Below are 21,531 nucleotides of genomic sequence, written 5' to 3'. Positions count from 1 at the left end.
TTTTAGCACAACATTGGGCATCCAGGCCAACAAAGCAGTATTTGTCCCAGGGAAAGTCAGCAAAAAAAGCCTTGTAAGGATGACTACTAAGCCCTACAGGGTGGATACACCTATGTAAAAATGATGGAAAAAGAATGTGGTCAATGGGTGTAAAAATGATGGAAAAAGAATGTGGTCAATGGTTGTAAAAATGATGGAAAAAGAATGTGGTCAGAGGACCTTAAAAAGCAAAAATAGTGCATCTATAATGGGAAGGTTCAGCGGATGAAAAAACTGTGTGTGTGTGTGTGTGTGTGTGTGTTAGAACAGTGCTCGTTTTGGTCTGTAAATCATGTTGGTTGTTTGATTGCATGTTCTAGATCATTAAAAAGGGAAAAAAAAAGGCTTAGGTTTTGCCGCGATCATCTTTGGTAGATCCAAACCAAACCTTGCAGTGAGCAGTATACTGAAATTGTCTGCATAAAGGATTTCAGCACGAAGAAGTGAAGAGAGCTGTGCTTCATGGATAGAAGTCAAATAGTTGAAAAGTTGTACGTACCTAGAGGAATTAAGTGACGGAGGGGTGGATGTGATAAAATCAAATCAGAGAGGATAATGATATCTTAAACCTGATGCGATCGAAATTATATTACTGTAGTCACAAACATTACCTTTGGAGTAGATACAACAGTAGTAATTATCTCCCATTACTTGAACTTGCAGTAGTTTAAATATGCTTGTCAATTCTTGACAAGACCGATCTCACATCATTCATTCAAATTTCTAACTAACCTTTGATTTTGCCTCATATTTCTCTCCTTTATATATCTTGCAGTGCCCACTTTTCTTTACACTCCACTCTGTCATATAAGTCTGTATATCTTATGAATAGTTATGACTAGCATGCAGCATAGATCTATGGCCACATTCACATTATTTCCATCAACATATGGTGTACATAGAAAATAAAACACACTTTCTTGCACCAAAGTATCAAAATTTTATGTAAAAGTAACTAACAATACTGAAGTTATCTCCAGGAAAAGTGTTATCTCTCTACATGAATTTACAGGAGAAAGACAGACAACAAGAGACATGATTGGCCAATGACAAGGTAGTCTAAAAAAAAAAAGTTAAGTTAGGAAACTCCCTCGAAGAGGTGGTTATAGCTAGAGTGATGCATCTTAGCCTTCACCCTTTACAGGCCACTGGCAGAAGGCAAATCCAGCACAGTGTTTTCAGAGGCTCCTAACTAATGTTCCCACCATATTACCTGTGTCTACCTAATGTTCCCATCTTAATGTTCCTACCTACTACTACCACCACCTAATGCTCCCAGCTAATGTTCCTACCTACTACTTCTAACCACTGCTCCTACTATTCTCCTGAAAGGCAGGGCTAACGCATTGCTTTCACAGTAGAAAAATCAGTCACAAAGAATGAGTTGTAAGAGCTAAGTGTTTTCTGTGACAAGGATAGATTGCTTGATTGTTGAATGTAATTAAAATACACATCAATGCTACATTATAGTTCAGAGTAGAAGCATGGGTAGTGCTTGTAATGTCGCTATACTTTTCAAACTGACCATACTATGTCTAGTCTTAAGGAAATAAATGCTATGCAATAGATAACCAGTATTAATTATTTGAATATTCTTAATATTCTAGCTTACTAATATCATAAAGTTATCAATCAATTGATAACATTTTGTTGAAATCAGAGTTTGAGGGATGGAAAACAGAAAATTGAGAGTTAAAGTGAAGAAAAGTAAATAAAAAGGTATAACAAGAGCAAAACAGGATGGTTAGAGTGCGAGCTTGAATAGACAGGACCTGGAGGAATGAGGAGGTGTTTTAGATACTTGGGAGTGGTTGTGGCAGTAAAAGGGACCATGGTGGCTGAAGTGGTCATAGGGTGGAAGGAGGAGGAAAGGTCTCAGATGCACTACGGGGAATATGGAAGGTCAAAGACTGTTACAGCAAAGATGGGCGAGTCTGAAGGTAGAGTTCCTACAGTTGTACAGATGTGATAAGAACCTTGAATACATAGGTAGATATATTGGAAATAAAATGCCAAAGGATGATAAGAGATATAAGATGGATTCATCATATAAGGAATGAAATGTCAAGGAGGTATAGTAATAGGTATAGTCTAATCGAGAAGGCCACCCACGGTGTGCTTAAGTGGTTTAGGTAAATACGGAGAGGATGAGTAAACACTGACTGACTAAGGGATGTTTGTTACAGAAGTGCAAGGAACAAGAGAGAGGGAAAACTGAGAATGAAGGAAGGATGGAGTTAAGGGAGTTTGGAGGTAACAGGGCCTAAACATTCAGGAGGCAAGAAATGTGCACTGCACAGAGTGAATTAGATCAATGTGGTATGGAGTGATCTGTGAAATATAGCTGTATATGATATGTTCTGCTTTCAGTGCATTATACATAACAGCAAGAGATTGGTTGTGTGCAAGTGAAGCTGTTGTTAACTTTTTCTATAGCTACCTCACTATTGCAGTCAGATGTAAAAAAGTAATATTTAAACTAAAAATGACTGTATGACCATGGTCTAAACATGGTCTCTAAAATGGAGTACAGGAGATAACATAATTGCTTACACTGGAGTGTTTCCACATCCAGCCTTTCATCTAATAAGAAAAGTTAACAATTAATTTGATTACTCAGTCATAGTTACTCACTGGACTCATTTTGCTTGAGGTTACACCAAGATTAACATTTTCTTCAAGAAAAAGAAATTTGTCAATTTCAAGAGCTTCTCACAGCAGTAATTCATCACAAGCTGGAAAATTAATGTGAAACATAATGAAATATATTTTGATTTGTTTGTTTTGTAACAAAACACATTTCAACAATTACTGTACGGGAAGGAAAATCTTTATCACAGATGGTAACAGCAGCCATAATTACATTTGCTACTGACAAAAAATATTCATGTGAACAAAGTTATGTGTCATGTCATGGGTCACTCTGCTGTGTTATCTTTAAATAAGTGTATCCAGTTTATCAACTCATGCTTACATTCACTCATTTTCAAATGTATTGATTAAAATTTCAAAAGATCATTGCTTGACTTTAAGTACTTATTTGTTTACCAACCAGTCTCATTTACAAATTTTCTAAAATATATACTGCACTAACTTGAAAATTTTATTCACATCTTTATACAATTCATATTACTATTCATTATGAGGCCTAGGTAAAAATAGTTTCTAATGAACATTCTATATTAAATCTAAAATTTGAAGTTATTCAAAATACATATTTTTCATTTTTTTCATTTTTGCTGGCAGCTTACTGCATGCACAGACTTATGCATTTACACATGATGGGTGACAATTACTTTTTTGATATTCAGATACTCTGATAAGTACAAATACACTTGGTAACTCAAAATACAGGGTCAAAAGAGGGAAACGCTAATGTAGACCTGGTATATCACAGGTTTTGAATATGTACAGTGATTTAAAGATTACCAAAAGTGATTTAAAAGCTTATTTTCAAACTTTCAGATGAAAGCATCACATCAAAGAAAAAATAGCCAACACTCTCAGATAAGAAGCAATACATTAATTAGTAAAGCAAGTCTGATTGGGATGCAAAACTATTTACAAGAGAGGCACATAACATGGATATGGATGCCCCTGATGTAAAAAGTGTCATCCATGCCAGTGTTCCTAAAACACTACACTGGAGTTTCTTTCTTTTTAATTCAAGGTTAAAATTTCAAAACCCATAAGCTAAGCATTTGCCATTTTGAAATGTACAAGCTAATTACTCATATCAATCAGCAAAAAGGTTACTATACAGCATTGTCACCCAATTTAAAAACTCTTTTAGCTTGGAAAAAATTGTGAAACAAATTCAAGTTTTCACTGGCATTTAGCTTTTATGCTTGTGCTAGATTCCAGTCCTGTTAATTCATGTGACTGTAATGTCTAGTTTACTCTTTAGCTTCAACAGGTTAATCACTCACAAAATGAAATTGTACCAAAACTATACTTTACTGATGGCATGAACATTTGATTATTTTACATAAGAACAAGAACATTTTGCATCTACTTCTCTTTATCTTAATAAAGAATTTATATTAACAATTCAGAAGGGATGAAATGAAATACTGAACCACAACTCTTTCCCCCAGAAAAACATACAGTCCTTCATACATTGTCTATTACAGGCAGATAAACTACTAAATAATAATCTTGAATAACGATTGTATACAAATATTCTAAATGTACAAATGATTTAACATAAGGTGCCAGCTTTTTGTATGTGCCAAAAATTTAAAGTCACAAAGAATAATGTTTTATTATACTGTACATATAAATACTGCAAGGCATGGGCTATAGATAGAGTTGTGCGGAGGAGGGTGGATGTGTTGGAAATGAGATGTCTGAGGACAATTTGTGGTGTGAGGTGGCTTGATCGAGTAAGTAATGAAAGGGTAAGAGAGATGTGTGGTAATAAAAAGTGTGGTTGGGAGAGCAGAAGAGGATGTTTTGAAATGGTTTGGTCACATGGAGAGAATGAGTGAGGAAAGATTGACAAAGAGGATATATGTGTCAGTGGTGGAGGGAACGAGAAGTGGGAGACCAAACTGGAGGTGGAAAGATGGAGTGAAAAAGATTTTGAGCGATCGAGGCCTGAACATGCAGGATAGTGAAAGGCGTGCAAGGAATAAGAGTGAATTGGAACGATGTGGTATACCTGGGTCGACAAGCTGTCAATGGATTGAACCAGGGCATGTGAAGCATCTGGGGTAAACCATGGAAAGTTTTGTGGGGCCCGGATGTGGAAAGGGAGCTGTGGTTTCGGTGCATTATACATGACAGCTAGAGACTGAGTGTGAACAAATGTGGCCTTTGTTGTCTTTTCAAAGCGCTACCTCGCACGCATGTGGGGGAGGGGGTTGTCATTTCATGTGTGGCGGGGTGGCAACGGGAATGAATAAAGGCAGCAAGTATGAATTATGTACATGTGTATATATGTATATGTCTGTGTATGTATATATATGTATACTTTGAAATGTATAGGTATGTATATGTGTGTGTGTGGACGTGTATGTATATACATGTTTATGTGGGTGGGTTGGGCCATTCTTTCGTTCTGTTTCCTTGCGCTACCTCGCTAATGTGGGAGACAGCGGCAAAATATAATAAATATAATATAATAAATGGTTCAGCTCATTATATGTGATAGCTTGAGAGGATGTGTGCAATTGAAGCCATCATTTCTCAGTTCCTGATGCTACTTAGCTAAGGCAAAACAAGCAATTACAAAAAATATAGATTCAATTGAAATATAAAAAAATATATACATATTTACATCATAAACAGTTAATGCAGATCAGTTACAAGCTAAATTCCAATATACAGGTACACCAACGAATTTCCGGCAACTGATGATTCGGCACCTTCATTAGTCCGGACAAAATTATGAGGGAACTCGAAATTACCGTGGCCACCAGACTAGTTTGCTGGGCGACAACAGATGGCATTGTGTGTACAGTACGCTTATTTACATTTTTTACACCGCACTTGTTGGTGGTGGTACAGCAATTCTGTGAGATTCTTAGCTTATTTTGCTTAAATCTAACCCTAGCTATGGCTCTTAAGACATATGAGAATGTCAGTTGTGGCGTAAAACATAAACACCAGTCCATATCAATCCAAGATAAAGTAGAACTGTTGAAAAAAAATGGACTGTGGTGTTTCGGTGCATGAGCTGTTTGACATCTACAGCATTGGTTCATCAACTGCTTATGATATAAAGAAACAAAGGGAGAAAATATTGAAATTCTATGCAGACAGCGATTCCATGAAGCAAATGACGACTAGAAAAACTATGAAAGAGGGTAAGAGTACTGAGCACAATTGAGTGATGATGGAATGGTTTCGACAGTGTCGGAGTAATGGAGTGGACTTGTCAGGTAGCACGATAATGGACCAGGCTAACTTGTTCCATAAAGAACTTAAATTACAACATGAGCATGACTATAGTGGAGGATGGATTCAAAGGTTCAAGAAGCGTCATGAAATTTCCACGAATAAAGTGTGCGGAGAAAAGCAGTCAGCAAACCATGATGGAACTGCGAGTATGTGGATGAATTTGCGAAACTTGTAGCTGACGAGCACCTCAGTCTTGAGCAGGTGTATAATGTATTTCATTTATTCATTCAATTTACATTTAATATTTGTTTAATTTAAATTTCTAGCAGTCCATGGTATACTTTAGACACATGGGAGATGTATAATTAGTGGGTTAGAGGTGTGCTGATGAATTATTATTAAGTGACCAATGGTTGGTCTGGCAAAATGGTTAATCCAGCAAGGCTTTAGAACCAAGAGTGCCAGAAAATTGGTGGTGTACCTATACTAAAGTCCATCAGAATGGGGTTTCACCACCAAAATCAGTAGCCCAAACTTTGACATAAGTTTATTTCTCACAGCCCTAATTCTTTTACAAGAAGTGCATCTCTCTCTCTCTCTCTCTCTCTTCCTCTGTGGGGTGGGGCAGCACCAAAAGTGGATGAAGGCAAGAAAGTATAAATTTGTAGATGTGTATATATGTATATGTCTGTGCATGTGTAAGTGTATATATGTATTTGTGTATTTTTTTCATACTATTCGCTATATCCCGCATTAGCGAGGTAGTGTGAATATATGTGTGTGTATGGGCATTTATGTATATATATATGTGTGTGTGTATGAGTGGATGGGCCATTCTTCGTCTGTTTCCTGGCACTACCTCGCTGACGTGGGAAACGGTGATCAAGTATATTTTATATTCATTTATTTATTATACTTTGTCACTGTCTCCCGCATTAGTGAGATAGTGCAAGGAAACAGACAAAAGAATGGCCCAACCCACCCACATGAACCTAAAATTATATACATAATAAACCTGATCACGTAAATGCTTATTCAGTCCTCAACGGCTGTTCTTATAAGCATTAATTTTTGCCTTCTGAAAATGTATAATCACAATCACTGTATTTTCAATTACAGGGCCATTTGCCTTTATTCTATGCAACAAATCTAAATTCTTGCAGTTACCTTAAATTTTTCAATAACCAGGGAATTGCCTTTTCCATCAATCTGGAACTCCTCAGGTGGAAAGTGGTGTTTTGGAAATGAATAAACATCAGATATTAAAGTACTTCAGCACTGACTCTGTTACGTACACATATTCCAAGATAGTGGAAAGTCCTTATTTGAGTCACAGTGATTGTTCATATTACAGTAACTGATGATGCTAACATTCTGATTGTTTCACATTGCATGATTTTCAATTTTCCACCAGTTTCTGCATCATATGACTGCTCAAATATAAAGAACATAATTCATAATTCATAAGTGGAAAAGTTCAAGGATTATCGGAAACAATTATGTGAATTGCTCACTTGCCATAAAGTAGTTCCACTAGTTGTGAGACATTCTGCTTATGAAAATGCTTCATGGGTCATTTAGCCTTTACCAACTTAAACAGATGCACTGGAACAAACCTGGCTTTCTCAAAGTAGTCTAGAGGGAAATCCTGAAAAAAGCCCATGATTTTCTCTGTTAATGGCATCACATTGTTCATTTCAATAAGATGATTTGCTAATGGGCCTTCAAACTGATCTGGAATTGTGCTTAAACACAACAGCTGAATGTAAGGAAGATGGTGTTTTGGAACATGAAACAAATGACATGCATATTCATTTCTGCTGGAAATTCAATCCTTAAATGGTAAGAACACATCTCTTATCATTTCTTGATAAGAGACTTGTGGTTTGATGAGAATGAGATGGTTAAATTAGATGTACTGTACGACCACAGCTGAGATGAAAGCAAGGCGTACTGATGAATGATTGCCTCTTCTTCAATCCTGAGCCCTTGTTTACTATCTGATGCTGTCTGTAGGAATTCATGTGGATTTCCGAGTTGCTGAGGCTTCAATAAATGCAGAATCTTAATGGCTGGTAATTTTGTCCATGATCCTCACACTATGGCTATAACTCAGGCAAATTCCTAGAGGGTTCAGTCTGTCAAATACCTGAAACACCAAATGCAGATGAGAAATAATTAAATATATATATATTTCAAACTATAGATATTTATCTCACTAATAATGCAAAATCCTTATCGTATTAGAAACTTATTTCAACTTGATACCTCAAGATTATGTGTAGGTTACAGTACCCATCTGCTCTAATAACTTTTAATATGACTTCTGGTATTATGAAATCTACAAATCCACCCAAGACCACACACTTCACTTATTAATTTCTTATTCTTTGAATTTAGTGTATAAATTAACTCCATGTGTAATTGCCAGAAAATGTCTGTTATTAAACTCACTCATGATACTTGAAGATACTGGTGATGTGAATACAGGGGTGTAAGAAGTTCAGAGCATGGCCTTCCCTTGGAAATTTGTCATAAACTGGTTTGCCCCCTCAGTTTTATTTTGCTTGCTATATCCCTGGATTCTATATATCAAATTTGGTTGCCAGAAGAAAAAAAAGTGTTATCAGTGTTAATGGAGAGACTTTGATTCTAACTGCATACTCGTACACATTCATAATTTGCTTTTAAGTTCAAAGAGAATCTTAATTTAATCCCTTTGTTATATATATGTACATGGCAACATGTATGATGTACTTTCACATCAACAATGAGCCAGTACCTGTGATACACTGAATTGGAAATTACCATTTATTTATTCATTTCCAATGTTTTGCTAAAAAGTTGGGTTGCTATAAACTAAATGTTTATTTCTGCAATAGTTATCAGCTTATTTATTTGTCTGCTTAAGAATATTTTATTCATTTAATGAAATTTTCCTTGAAATCTCTTCTTACCCTCTCACAAATACCCTTTTAAAATAAGGTATGCTTTTAAAATATTCTTTTATAAATTCTTGAGATTATTATTTAAAACCTTGTTCATCTCCTCACTCTTTTTAAATAAGTCACCCCATCTGTCTTCACTGGACCAATTTTTTCCTTCAGTTTAATTTGGTACTCTTGAAAGAATCCTCTTGGGATCAATTTTGATTCTTCCACCACCATAACTTCACAGTCCCTCTTTGCTTTCCGGATGTTCTTTTTAATCACCCTGGTTCATATTTTGTAATGTTCTCTCAGTCCACTCCCCTTCTTTATTTTCCTATAAGTCCATTTTCTTCACACCTATATGAGCCTTCAGCTGGTTATTCACTCTCTGAGGTTCATTTCTGTTTGATATGAAAGATCTATAAGGTACAGTATATTATGCTCCTACTTCATTTAATATGTTCTAAAGTTGTACTCATCCTCAACTGACTTCCTTGCTGACAGGCTGTCTAACTCAATACTTCCCTGATGAAGAGCTTATCCTCTTCCCCCTTCAACTCTCCAGTCCATGTGATAGTAAAATCCTAAGCGATGTGAGGCATCCAGTATGGCAGTGACATGCCCATCATAAGACTGAAAATCTGTTTTCTGTGATGACAGAATCCTCTGGCCTTCCTCTGTCAGATGGTAATGCACTTATATGGCTGGCTCATTACTGTCATACTGCAAGTTCAGTACTTTGAATGGGTTAAAGACCATGGGGATAACCTAGAGAAATTCAAACAATGCCAAGTCCACAAAAAGCACGAAACAATAAGCAACATAGTAGCAAGTTTGTGGCTCTCTCAGATAATGTGCATCAAATCAAGCCTCCCAAACAACTCTTATATGTCATTCACTCAATCTCCACTTATACCACCCACTAACCCTACATCTGTCATGCTCTCACTTTACATCCATCATCCATTCATTCTTATCCAAAACTGTAACTTGTCTCATTCACACCGGATACCCACTTCCTTCAATACTAATGCTGGTATGGAAGGCAGTAGTGAAGGAAATCCAGACTACACAAACTCAAACTCATTAAATTTTAGGGAGAATAAAAAGATGTTTTGGAAGGAGGTAAATAAAGTGCGTAAGACAAGGGAACAAATGGAAACATCAGTGAAGTGGGCTAATGGGGAGGTGATAACAAGTAGTGGTGATGTGAGAAGGAGATGGAGTGAGTATTTTGAAGGTTTGTTGAATGTGTTTGATGATAGAGTGGCAGATATAGGGTGTTTTGGTTGAGGTGGTGTGCAAAGTGAGAGGGTTAGGGAGAATGGTTTGGTAAACAGAGAAGAGGTAGTAAAAGCTTTGCGGAAGATGAAAGCTGGCAAGGCAGTGGGTTTGGATGGTATTGCAGTGGAATTTATTAAAAAAAAGGGGTGACTGTATTGTTGACTGGTTGGTAAGGTTATTTAATGTATGTATGACTCATGGTGAGGTGCCTGAGGATTGGCATAATACTTGCATAGTGCCATTTTACAAAGGCAAAGGGGATAAAAGTGAGTGCTCAAATTACAGAGGTATAAGTTTGTTGAGTATTCCTGGGAAATTATATGGGAGGGTATTGATTGAGAGGGTGAAGACATGTACAAAGCATCAGATTGGGGAAGAGCAGTGTGGTTTCAGAAGTGGTAGAGGATGTGTGGATCAGGCATTTGCTTTGAAGAATGTATGAGAAATACAAAGAAAAGCAAATGGATTTGTATGTAGCATTTATGGATCTGGAGAAGGCATATGATAGAGTCGATAGAGATGCGCTGTGGAAGGTATTAAGAATATATGGTGTGGGAGGCAAATTGTTAGAAGCAATGAAAATTTTTTATCGAGGATGTATGTGTACGAGTAGGAAGAGAGGAAAGTGACTGGTTCTCGGTGAATGTCGGTTTGCGGCAGGGCTGTGTGATGTCTCCATGGTTGTTTAATTTGTTTATGGATAGGGTTGTTGGGGAGGTGAATGCAAGAATTTTGGAAAGAGGGGCAAGTATGCAGTCTGTTGTGGCTGAGAGAGCTTGGGAAGTGAGTCAGTTGTTGTTCGCTGATGATACAGCGCTGGTGGCTGATTCAGGTGAGAAACTGCAGTGGCTGGTGACTGAGTTTGGTAAAGTGTATGAAAGAAGAAAGCTGAAAGCAAATGTGAATAAGAGCAAGGTTATTAGGTACAGTAGGGTTGAGGGATAAGTCAACTGGGAGGTAAGTTTGAAAGGAGAAATACAGGAGGAAGTGAAGTGTTTTAGATATCTGGGAGTAGATTTGGCAGCGGATGGAACCATGGAAGTGGAAGTGAATCAGAGGGTGGGGGAGGGGGCGAAAGTTCTGGGAGCGTTGTAAAATGTGTGGAAGTCGAGAACATTATTTTGGAAAGCAAAAATGGGTATGTTTGAAGGAATAGTGGTTCCAACAATGTTATATGGTTGTGAGGTGTGGGCTATAGACAGAGTTGTGCAGAGGACCGTGGACGCTGGAAATGAGATGTTTGAGAACAACATGTGGTGTGAGGTGGTTTGACTGAGTAAGTAATGAAATGGTAAGAGAGATGTGTGGTAATAAAAAGAGTGTGGTTGAGAGAGCAGAAGAGGGTGTTTTGAAATGGTTTGGTCACATGGAGGGAATGAGTGAGGAGAGATTGAAAAAGAGGATATATGACATTGTCAGAGGTGGAGGGAATGAGGAGAAGTGGGAGACCAAACTGGAGGTGGAAAGATGGAGTGAAAAAGATTTTGAGTGATAGGGGCCTGAACATGCAGGAGGGTGAAAGGCGTGCAAGGAATAGAGTGAATTGGAATGATGTGGTATACCGGGGTCGATGTGCTGTCAATGGATTGAACCAGGGCATGTGAAGCGTCTGGGGTATACTATGGAAAGTTTTGTGGGGCCTGGATGTGGAAAGGGAGCTGTGGTTTCGGTGCATTATACATGACAGCTAGAGACTGAGTGTATACAAATGTGGCCTTTGTTGTCTTCTCCTAGTGCTACCTTGTGCACATGCGGGGGGAGGGGGTTGTCATTTCATGTGTGGCAGGGTGGCAACGGGAATGAATAAGGGCAGACAGTATGAATTATGTACATGCGCATATATGTATACGTCTGTGTGTGTATATATATGTATACGTTGAGACTAACAGGAGAAGGGGGCCACAAATCAGTTGGTAGGGGTTGAAGTGTCATCAAATATCTAGGAACATACTGTCCTTGGGGTGGTCAGTAACTATGAGAGGAAAACTGGCAGTAGGGGTTTCAGAATGTAGTATTGATTCTATCACATGTAAATGATAGGTCACAAACTGAAATTATTCCATTATTCTAATTATTTACGCAATAAATGACAGTAGCTCACATACTGAAAAGTAATGCACTACTATTACATACAGCAATCGCATACACATAAGCCAAGCAACTGATATCCATACCTTTTGATCACAAATACTGTCAAACAAAAGGATGTCAATCATTCGTTGCACCCGGCTGAGCTCTTGGTTTCTACCCTGTGCCAATACAGCATACAGGAATCCAATTCTGGGTATTAATGTTGAGAGACGATCCATTTTAGCACCGTCCGAAAGACTGTCTGGCAAAAGAAATGCCAAGAATGTTTTGGCAAGTAATGGAAATTCATTTAGAAGTTCTGTGATGACCTCATTCCATTCAAATGTCTTTAGGTCTTCATATTCTTTTGCCACCAACACACTCAACCGCCCTCTTTTCCTGTTTGAAAGAATGTCGCAGTTCTTGGATAGTTTGGTGAGAGTTACATCTTCAATGATGTTACAGAAATAGTCAAAATCAAGCAGTGATTTCACCAGTTCTCTCCTGGATCTCAATGACAGAATGGATATAATTGTACTCAGTTCTGCATTACTAAGATGGTCGTTGTTTTCAGAATGGTCAGATCTTAAAAGTAAACTGTTCAGCTGTTGGTATGCTAAGCTGTTACAAGTGACTGGTTCAAAGTTCGTCTTGGATGTAGATTTTAATTTACTGGTCTGTTTTTTGGGTGGTAAAGTTTCTTTGCTAATTTGACAAGAATAAGTATGGTCACCATCAGCTGGGCTTTCATCACCTAAGCTGTCTGTTTTACTTTGAACAATGGCATCTGTTGAATCAGCTGCACTTGGTTTAGAAGCTGAGATATCAGAGTTGCTCTGTTTGGGCAGTATGGGAGTCAGGGGTTTGAGGGAAATATATCCAGAACCATTGAAACTATTATGTTTCCCATGGTTTTTGGAAGGTGGTATACTCAAAACACTGTTCTTATCAAGCTGGCTGGAACATGGAATGATAAATAACTTGGAACAGACTTCCTCCCCACGTTTTCTCCCATCCTGGATAACAGAACTATTGTCCCGGTCTGTGTCAGACAAACATCTCTTTCGAGCGACATTTTGCATATTCTTCTGACACTTGACTCTGAATTCACTCACGCATTTATCAATATTCATCAGTTTTCTCTCACAGTTCCTGCAGATCACACCATCCACAACGTAGACGTCACCGTATTTGTAAATTAAGTCGGTCAGGTTTTTCTTCTTCCCAGCCGGTGAACCAATGTATCTCCACGAGTCTTTGTGGGCTGAGGTCGTCCTGCAGACACTACACACATTTCTGTTGAATCTCCTTGGTGGGGTCATAGTGAAACACGTGAAATAGTCTTATAATTTCGCGGGAGGATCAGGTCAGCTGATTCTGCGTGTCAGCTGTGTTATGATGCGGGCGGCGCATGCGTCCCACCCGCAGCCACCCGCAGCCGCAGGTCGTTGGGGAGAACTGGTCGTCTAGGGTCGTTTGGCCCTGTCAGCGACAAAGATCATCACTAAGGTTCGTCAGTAACGATCTAAAACCATCTGTCTGAAAATCACTAACAACCTCTTCACTTGTTAAAGGCATAACACGCGCTGCTTGTATGGCTCTGAGGTAAATTGCTTGATTTTGGGGCTTTTGACTCAATATCTTGGCTTTTTAAGGCTGTCAGTGTCAGTTTGAAATACCCAGTCGAAAAATTATATATTTCTTCAAATGGTAAAGGTAATTCTAAGGTCATACATGGTTTCACTACATATGTATGAGGACCCAGGGGATTGGTCGCTTCCAATGTACCAGTGTGTATTGTTGCATGAAGACCTGTTGGCAGATTAAGTCATTAGACATAAAGAAATGTATGAAAAATAATGTAGTTGTATATAGAGTAAGTTGTGAGGAATTTTTTTCTGGTGTAATGGCCAAACGAAAAGTCAGTTGCTTGAAGCAAAGGCAAAAGTGTTGATTACGGAAGTATATTTTTTTGGATGAACCTTCAGTTTAGCATCATTGACTAATATTGGTTTTGATATGATTGTGAATAAAGAATACTTTTTATCTTGCAGATTGAAGTGAGTGTTCTTCCGTTTAGCTTGATGTGCTAAGGTATACACGAAGTGGTGTCGACTTCTTCCGTGGGCTGGAATATTCTTTGACTTGAAGGATGAGACAACAAATCTTAATCCTACTTTGTTCTATAGGTATGAATTGAACTAATTTTGTTTCATTGTCGGTTACTAATCACCATGTAAACCTATTGATAGAAGCTAGAGGAGGTCCCAAAAATCAGCCCATCTCCTGCACAGTCATAAAGATATCACCGCAACAAGATCTTTGGCACCAGATGTCATATCTAAAGAAGTCTTAGCTATACCCACTAAAAGACATAGGATACCAGAAGGTGTACCCTTTTATTAGATTATACCTATGCAGACATTTTAAAGAATTTGTGAACATTCATCAGTTCTAGGTACTTAGTGATTTTGTTTTGCTATAGTAATACAATATTTAGAGAAGGATAAATGTTGCATAAGGTGATATTAGTGAAGGTTATGAATATCAGGGAAAATGTAAGGTTGATATGAAAACAGGTGAAAACCCTAAGAAAGCATCATCAAACCTTCCAAGCATCTGATATTTATTGTAGCCTCTAATAAATGAGATGCACTCATGGTTAAACTTGTGGAATTGTCTGTTTCTAAATACCTATTTGTACTGTTAAATGGGATTTTTGCACTCATGGGACCTTACCTCTTGATGTGTGTTTTTGCTGTTATTCATACACGTAGTAGATGTGTTAGTTCTTTTGTATGATACGCAAGTAGCTCATCATGTGATATTTGCTTATTTACCTTTCAGTGTCAGAGCTATGATAAGTTCATTGTCTGAACTTTAATCATATCTGCTTTTTGTATAATAATGTACATTAGTACTATACAAAGCCCCAACCAGTTCACTTCCTTTTCCCTATCCCAGATTTCTTGTCTCTATCATTCCCAAGATTTCGGTTTGTCTTTTTTACTTGGTGTCTGTTGTTTCTCACTCTCACTTGTGTGTGGCATTAAGACTCCACGTCTTATTCTAGATGTGGCCTCTTACTATGTCCATGTTCATTGCTTGATTTGGTGTCAAGGCTTATAAGTGAAAATAAAATCTCACAGGTTTACTAGTCATTTTATGACTTCACTGTTGTCCACTTAGCCGATTTGAATGGTGTTGTCCAGGTATCTTGACATATGACAGGAATGGATTTTTGAGTCCATTATTAATTTCAGAGATTGAATCATATGAATATGCAGCTAAGAAAGTTGCTAATGAGTGGGAGACTTAAGGAAAAGCTTTTATATTCACAATTAAGATAACATATGTTTAAATTTTGGATGTTAATGTGCAACTGGAGGGATGTCTGATCATTATCTTGTGGAGGCTAAGGTGAAGATTTGTATGGGTTTTCAGAAAAAAAGAGTGAATGTTGGGGTGAAGAGGGTGGTGAGAGTAAGTGAGCTTGGGAAGGAGACTTGTGTGAGGAAGTACCAGGAGAGACTGAGTACAGAATGGAAAAAGGTGAGAACAATGGAGGTAAGGGGAGTGGGGGAGGAATGGGATGTATTTAGGGAATCAGTGATGGATTGCGCAAAAGATGCTTGTGGCATAAGAAGAGTGGGAGGTGGGTTGATTAGAAAGGGTAGTGAGTGGTGGGATGAAGAAGTAAGATTATTAGTGAAAGAGAAGAGAGAGGCATTTGGACGATTTTTTCAGGGAAAAAATGCAATTGAGTGGGAGATGTATAAAAGACAGAGACAGGAGGTCAAGAGAAAGGTGCAAGAGGTGAAAAAGAGGGCAAATGAGAGATGGGGTGAGAGAGTATCATTAAATTTTAGGGAGAATAAAAAGATGTTCTGGAAGGAGGTAAATAAAGTGCGTAAGACGAGGGAGCAAATGGGAACTTCAGTGAAGGGCGCAAATGGGGAGGTGATAACAAGTAGTGGTGATGTGAGAAGGAGATGGAGTGAGTATTTTGAAGGTTTGTTGAATGTGTTTGATGATAGAGTGGCAGATATAGGGTGTTTTGGTTGAGGTGGTGTGCAAAGTGAGAGGGTTAGGGAAAATGATTTGGTAAACAGAGAAGAGGTAGTAAAAGCTTTGCGGAAGATGAAAGCTGGCAAGGCAGCAGGTTTGGATGGTATTTGCAGTGGAATTTATTAAAAAAGGGGGTGACTGTATTATTGACTGGTTAGTAAGGTTATTTAATGTATGTATGACTCATGGTGAGGTGCCTGAGGATTGGCGGAATGCGTGCATAGTGCCATTGTACAAAGGCAAAGGGGATAAGAGTGAGTGCTCAAATTACAGAGGTATAAGTTTGTTGAGTATTCCTGGTAAATTATATGGGAGGGTATTGATTGAGAGGGTGAAGGCATGTACAGAGCATCAGATTGGGGAAGAGCAGTGTGGTTTCAGAAGTGGTAGAGGATGTGTGGATCAGGTGTTTGCTTTGAAGAATGTATGTGAGAAATACTTAGAAAAGCAAATGGATTTGTATGTAGCATTTATGGATCTGGAGAAGGCATATGATAGAGTTGATAGAGATGCTCTGTGGAAGGTATTAAGAATATATGGTGTGGGAGGCAAGTTGTTGGAAGCAGTGAAAAGTTTTTATCGAGGATGTAAGGCATGTGTACGTGTAGGAAGAGAGGAAAGTAATTGGTTCTCAGTGAATGTCGGTTTGCGGCAGGGGTGTGTGATGTCTCCATGGTTGTTTAATTTGTTTATGGATGGGGTTGTTAGGGAGGTGAATGCAAGAGTTTTGGAAAGAGGGGCAAGTATGAAGTCTGTTGGGGATGAGAGAGCTTGGGAAGTGAGTCAGTTGTTGTTCGCTGATGATACAGCGCTGGTGGCTGATTCATGTGAGAAACTGCAGAAGCTGGTGACTGAGTGTGGTAAAGTGTGTGAAAGAAGAAAGTTAAGAGTAAATGTGAATAAGAGCAAGGTTATTAGGTACAGTAGGGTTGAGGGTCAAGTCAATTGGGAGGTAAGTTTGAATGGAGAAAAACTGGAGGAAGTAAAGTGTTTTAGATATCTGGGAGTGGATCTGGCAGCGAATGGAACCATGGAAGCAGAAGTGGATCATAGGGTGGGGGAGGGGGTGAAAATTCTGGGAACCTTGAAGAATGTGTGGAAGTCGAGAACATTATCTCGGAAAGCAAAAATGGGTATGTTTGAAGGAATAGTGGTTCCAACAATGTTGTATGGTTGCGAGGCGTGGGCTATGGATAGAGTTGTGCGCAGGAGGATGGATGTGCTGGAAATGAGATGTTTGAAGACAATGTGTGGTGTGAGGTGGTTTGATCGAGTAAGTAACGTAAGGGTAAGAGAGATGTGTGGAAATAAAAAGAGCGTGGTTGAGAGAGCAGAAGAGGGTGTTTTGAAATGGTTTGGGCACATGGAGAGAATGAGTGAGGAAAGATTGACCAAGAGGATATATGTGTCGGAGGTGGAGGGAACGAGGAGAAGTGGGAGACCAAATTGGAGGTGGAAAGATGGAGTGAAAAAGATTTTGTGTGATCGGGGCCTGAACATGCAGGAGGGTGAAAAGAGGGCAAGGAATAGAGTGAATTGGATTGATGTGGTATACCGGGGTTGACGTGCTGTCAATGGGTTGAATCAGGGCATGTGAAGCGTCTGGGGTAAACCATGGAAAGCTGTGTAGGTATGTATATTTGCGTGTGTGGACGTATGTATATACATGTGTATGGGGGTGGGTTGGGCCATTTCTTTCGTCTGTTTCCTTGCGCTACCTCGCAAACGCGGGAGACAGCGACAATGCAAAAAAAAAAAAAAAAAAAAATGTTTAAATTGCTTACAGGAAGCTATCTTTCTTAACTAATGTATCCCTCTTTATCTCAGTGTTTTGGCATACTTTATCATTAGGACAAGTGCATTGTATGTTGTACTCTTCCATCCTTGCAGTGCATGTATGATTGTGAAGCTCAAGTGTATCATTTTTTTATTGTGATACCAAAAACTCAACAAAAAATTATAATAGCCATAAAGCCACCTATATTGCTCTACCTCCTTTTCAGTCAGTGGTGCTGTTGGTAATCCTGGCCACCCTAATGTTCTTTTGATCATCATAGATGATTTACGGCCAGCCTTAGGATGTTATGGGGACACCCTGGCTATAACTCCAAACATTGATTCTCTTGCACATCATGGGGCAATCTTTACACGAGCTTTTGCACAGGTAAGTTCAATATGGTGTCAGGCATGAAATGATCCTGATTAAAACTCATAAGATGATGAATTTAAAGCTGTATTAATGGACAGACATAGATTAAAGTCTGAATGACTCTGATTCAACTTTGCCATTCACACTGACTATATTTAGTATATGAAATATCTATCATTAGTTTTGTACTTTGCAAGAATTTTCATTGTGAAACCAAGTAACTTTTCATTTTTTGATCACTTTAGTACATTAAAATTTTTTTACTCATTTTTATGAGTTTGTTTTCATAAAGACATGATTAAAGTACAGTTTTTCTTTGAACATTGCAGTCATGGTAAAGATGCTGATATTTACTTGCACATGCTTCCTATTGTATGTATACTCCTTCAGCCTATTCTTTTGTTTGATATTTTCTCAACTTCTGTCAGGTTTGACTCAGATGTACTTTTTTCATATTTTTCTTAAATGGTCATACTAACTTAGTATTTGAACTGTTTTGTCTTCACAACTACTTTGGGGACATCATAGGGAAAAGCCCTATTAAACTTACCTTTACTTGTCATATCTAGTGTACTTAGCAGTGAAATATGGGGACTATCCTTTTTTAGAAGTAGCATCATTGATGACAATAAAACAAAATCCACTTTACCAATGGCAGTGGCTTCTCTTTCTTGATACTGCTGGTTAATAAAGTCCTCTTGTAAGGAGTTGAATTACTTATGAATTTGAGATAGGTGGATTGATAAATTTTTTTTGCATACTTGTTCCCCATTTCCAATACTAGCAAGTAGCATTGAGAGCATATGAAGAATGGCCTTATTTGCTCACATCCATACTTTAGCTGTCATGTGTAATGAACCAAAAACCAAAGCCCCCTATCCACAGCCAAGCCTCACAAACCATTTCATGGTTTCCCTTACTACTTCATATGCCCTTTTTCAACCCATTGACAGCTCTTCCCAATTCTCTTCATCCCATGCATGTCTCTCACCCTGTTGCATGTTCATGCTCTGATAACCTAAAGTCACTTTCATTCCATTCTTAATCTCCTTTTCAGTCTCCCTGTCCCCCTAGCTCCCTCAACTTGTGATGCATACATTGTCTTGATCAGTCTCTCTTAGCTTATCCTCTCCATAGGTCCAATTCATTTTGGCATACCCTATTCAGCTTTTTTCATTCGTACTCCATCCACTACTATACCTTTCTCTTACACTATTTTTCTTTATATTGTCATCCCTCCTCAAACCATATGTTGAACTCAAGTATTTAAAATCCAACACATCCACATTCTTTCATTTTTTTTTTTCCATTTAGGGCCTTACACTTGCATCAGTATAGCAATATTAAGAGTATTGTGCCTTCAGACATGCTTATCTTTCCCCTCACAGACATTGACCTCTTCTTCCAAACATTTCTTAATGCACTTAGGAGTTTTACTCTTTTTCCCACTCCAGCTGCTTTACCGCGCTTCATTTTACATAGTGCTCTCTTTATCTCTTTTCATCTCAATAAACCATTCGCTGTGACTCACTCTGCTAATCTTTTAGTCCCTAAAGCCCCACATCCACTGCCCTGTCATCTAACACATTCAGCAGTCCTTCAAAGTCTGCTTTACCTCTTTACCTTTACAACTCCCTTGTCTGTTCCCCTCAGTGATGTTCCCATTTGCTCTCCTGCTCCTCACACATTATTTACCGCTGACCAAAGCATTCTGTTATTTTTCCTAAAGTATGTCAGTGCTCAGTCACCTTTATCTAATACTTTCAGTCTATTTTAACCCTGCATCACCTTCTTGACCTCCTGCTGTTTTTTCTTATACATACCCCAGTCGCTTTAATTCCTTCCATGAAGATAGTGCCCATACACCTCTCTTTTCTTTTAACCTAACAGCATGACTTCTCACCCCACCACTCATTGCCTTCCTTCAAATGCCCACATACAACCTTCCACATACCACACACTTCACCTGTAGATTTAAGCAGTATTTCTTTTATATAATTGTACTTAGTCGCTGTCTCCTGCGTTAGCGAGGTAGCGCAAGGAGACAGACAAAAGAATGGCCCAACCCACCCAGATGCACATGTATATACATAAACACCCACACATGCATGTATACATACCTATACATTTCAATGTATACATACATATACATTTTTTATTTATTTATTATACTTTGTCGCTGTCTTCAGCATTAGCGAGGTAGCGCAAGGACACAGAGCGAAAGAATGGCCCAACCCACCCACATACACATGTATGTACATACACGTCCACACATACACATATACATACCTATACATCTCAATGTATACATATATATATATGCACACTCAAACATATACATATATACACATGTACATAATTCATACTGTCTGCCCTTATTCATTCCCGTCGCCATCCTGCCATACATGAAAAGACAACCCCCTCCCCCTGCATGTGCATGAGGTAGCGCTAGGAAGAGACAACAGAGGCCAAATTCGTTCACACTCAGTCTCTAGCTGTCGTGTATAATGCACTGAAACCACAGCTCCCTTTCCACATCCAGGCACCACAAAACTTTCCATGGTTTACCCCAGATGCTTTACATGCCCTGGTTCAATCCATTGACAGCACATCAACCCCGGTTTACCACATCGTTCCAATTCACTCTATTCCTTGCACGTCTTTCACCCTACTGCATGTTCAGGCCCCGATCACTCAAAATCTTTTTCACTCCATCTTTCCACTTCCAATTTGGTCTCCCACTTCTCCTCGTTCCCTCCACCTCTGACACATATATCCTCTTTGTCAATCTTTCCTCACTAATTCTCTCCATGTGACCAAACCACTTCAAAACACCCTCTTCTGCTCTCTCAACCACACTCTTTTTATTACCACACATCTCTCTTACCCAATTATTACTTACTCTATCAAACCACCTCACAGTACATATTGTCCTCAAAGATCTTATTTCCAGCACATCCACTCTCCTCCGCACAACTCTATAGCCCACGCCTCACAACCATATAACATTGTTGGAGCCACTATTCCTTCAAACATACCCATTTTTGCTTTTCGAGATAACGTTCTCGCCTTCCACACGTTTTTCAATGCTCCCAGAACTTTCGCCCCCTCCCCCACCCTATGACTCACTTCCGCTTCCATGGTTCC

The 21,531-nt window shown here is 38.6% G+C and overlaps 2 protein-coding genes across 4 annotated transcripts in view; one reads left to right on the top strand and one right to left on the bottom strand.

Moving 5' to 3' along the window:
• The window catches only part of Ids (iduronate 2-sulfatase), a 76,854-nt gene that overhangs the window by 21,932 nt on the left and 33,391 nt on the right, over positions 1-21,531 (top strand). Inside the window, exons 1-3 of one of the 3 annotated variants that reach the window (XM_071675890.1) lie at positions 13,538-13,676; positions 14,222-14,356; positions 18,239-18,399. In XM_071675890.1, coding sequence (XP_071531991.1) covers positions 14,320-14,356; positions 18,239-18,399 — 198 coding nt within the window. In that variant the 5' untranslated portion in view covers positions 13,538-13,676; positions 14,222-14,319. Of the gene's footprint in view, positions 1-13,537; positions 13,773-14,221; positions 14,357-18,238; positions 18,400-21,531 lie in introns of those variants that run through there. The other 2 variants (XM_071675892.1, XM_071675893.1) reach the window with 2 other exon arrangements.
• Positions 956-13,636, bottom strand: LOC139756443 (uncharacterized). The gene is made up of 2 exons (XM_071675894.1): positions 12,272-13,636; positions 956-8,032 (listed from the first exon to the last, which is right to left on the bottom strand). Exons 1-2 carry the CDS (start codon positions 13,487-13,489, stop codon positions 7,949-7,951), a joined length of 1,302 nt encoding a protein of 433 aa, XP_071531995.1. The 5' UTR covers positions 13,490-13,636; the 3' UTR covers positions 956-7,948.

Source organism: Panulirus ornatus, chromosome 21 (genome assembly GCF_036320965.1).
Source record: "Panulirus ornatus isolate Po-2019 chromosome 21, ASM3632096v1, whole genome shotgun sequence".
NCBI lineage: Eukaryota > Metazoa > Arthropoda > Malacostraca > Decapoda > Palinuridae > Panulirus > Panulirus ornatus.
This window is presented reverse-complemented; position numbering and strand designations above follow the sequence as displayed.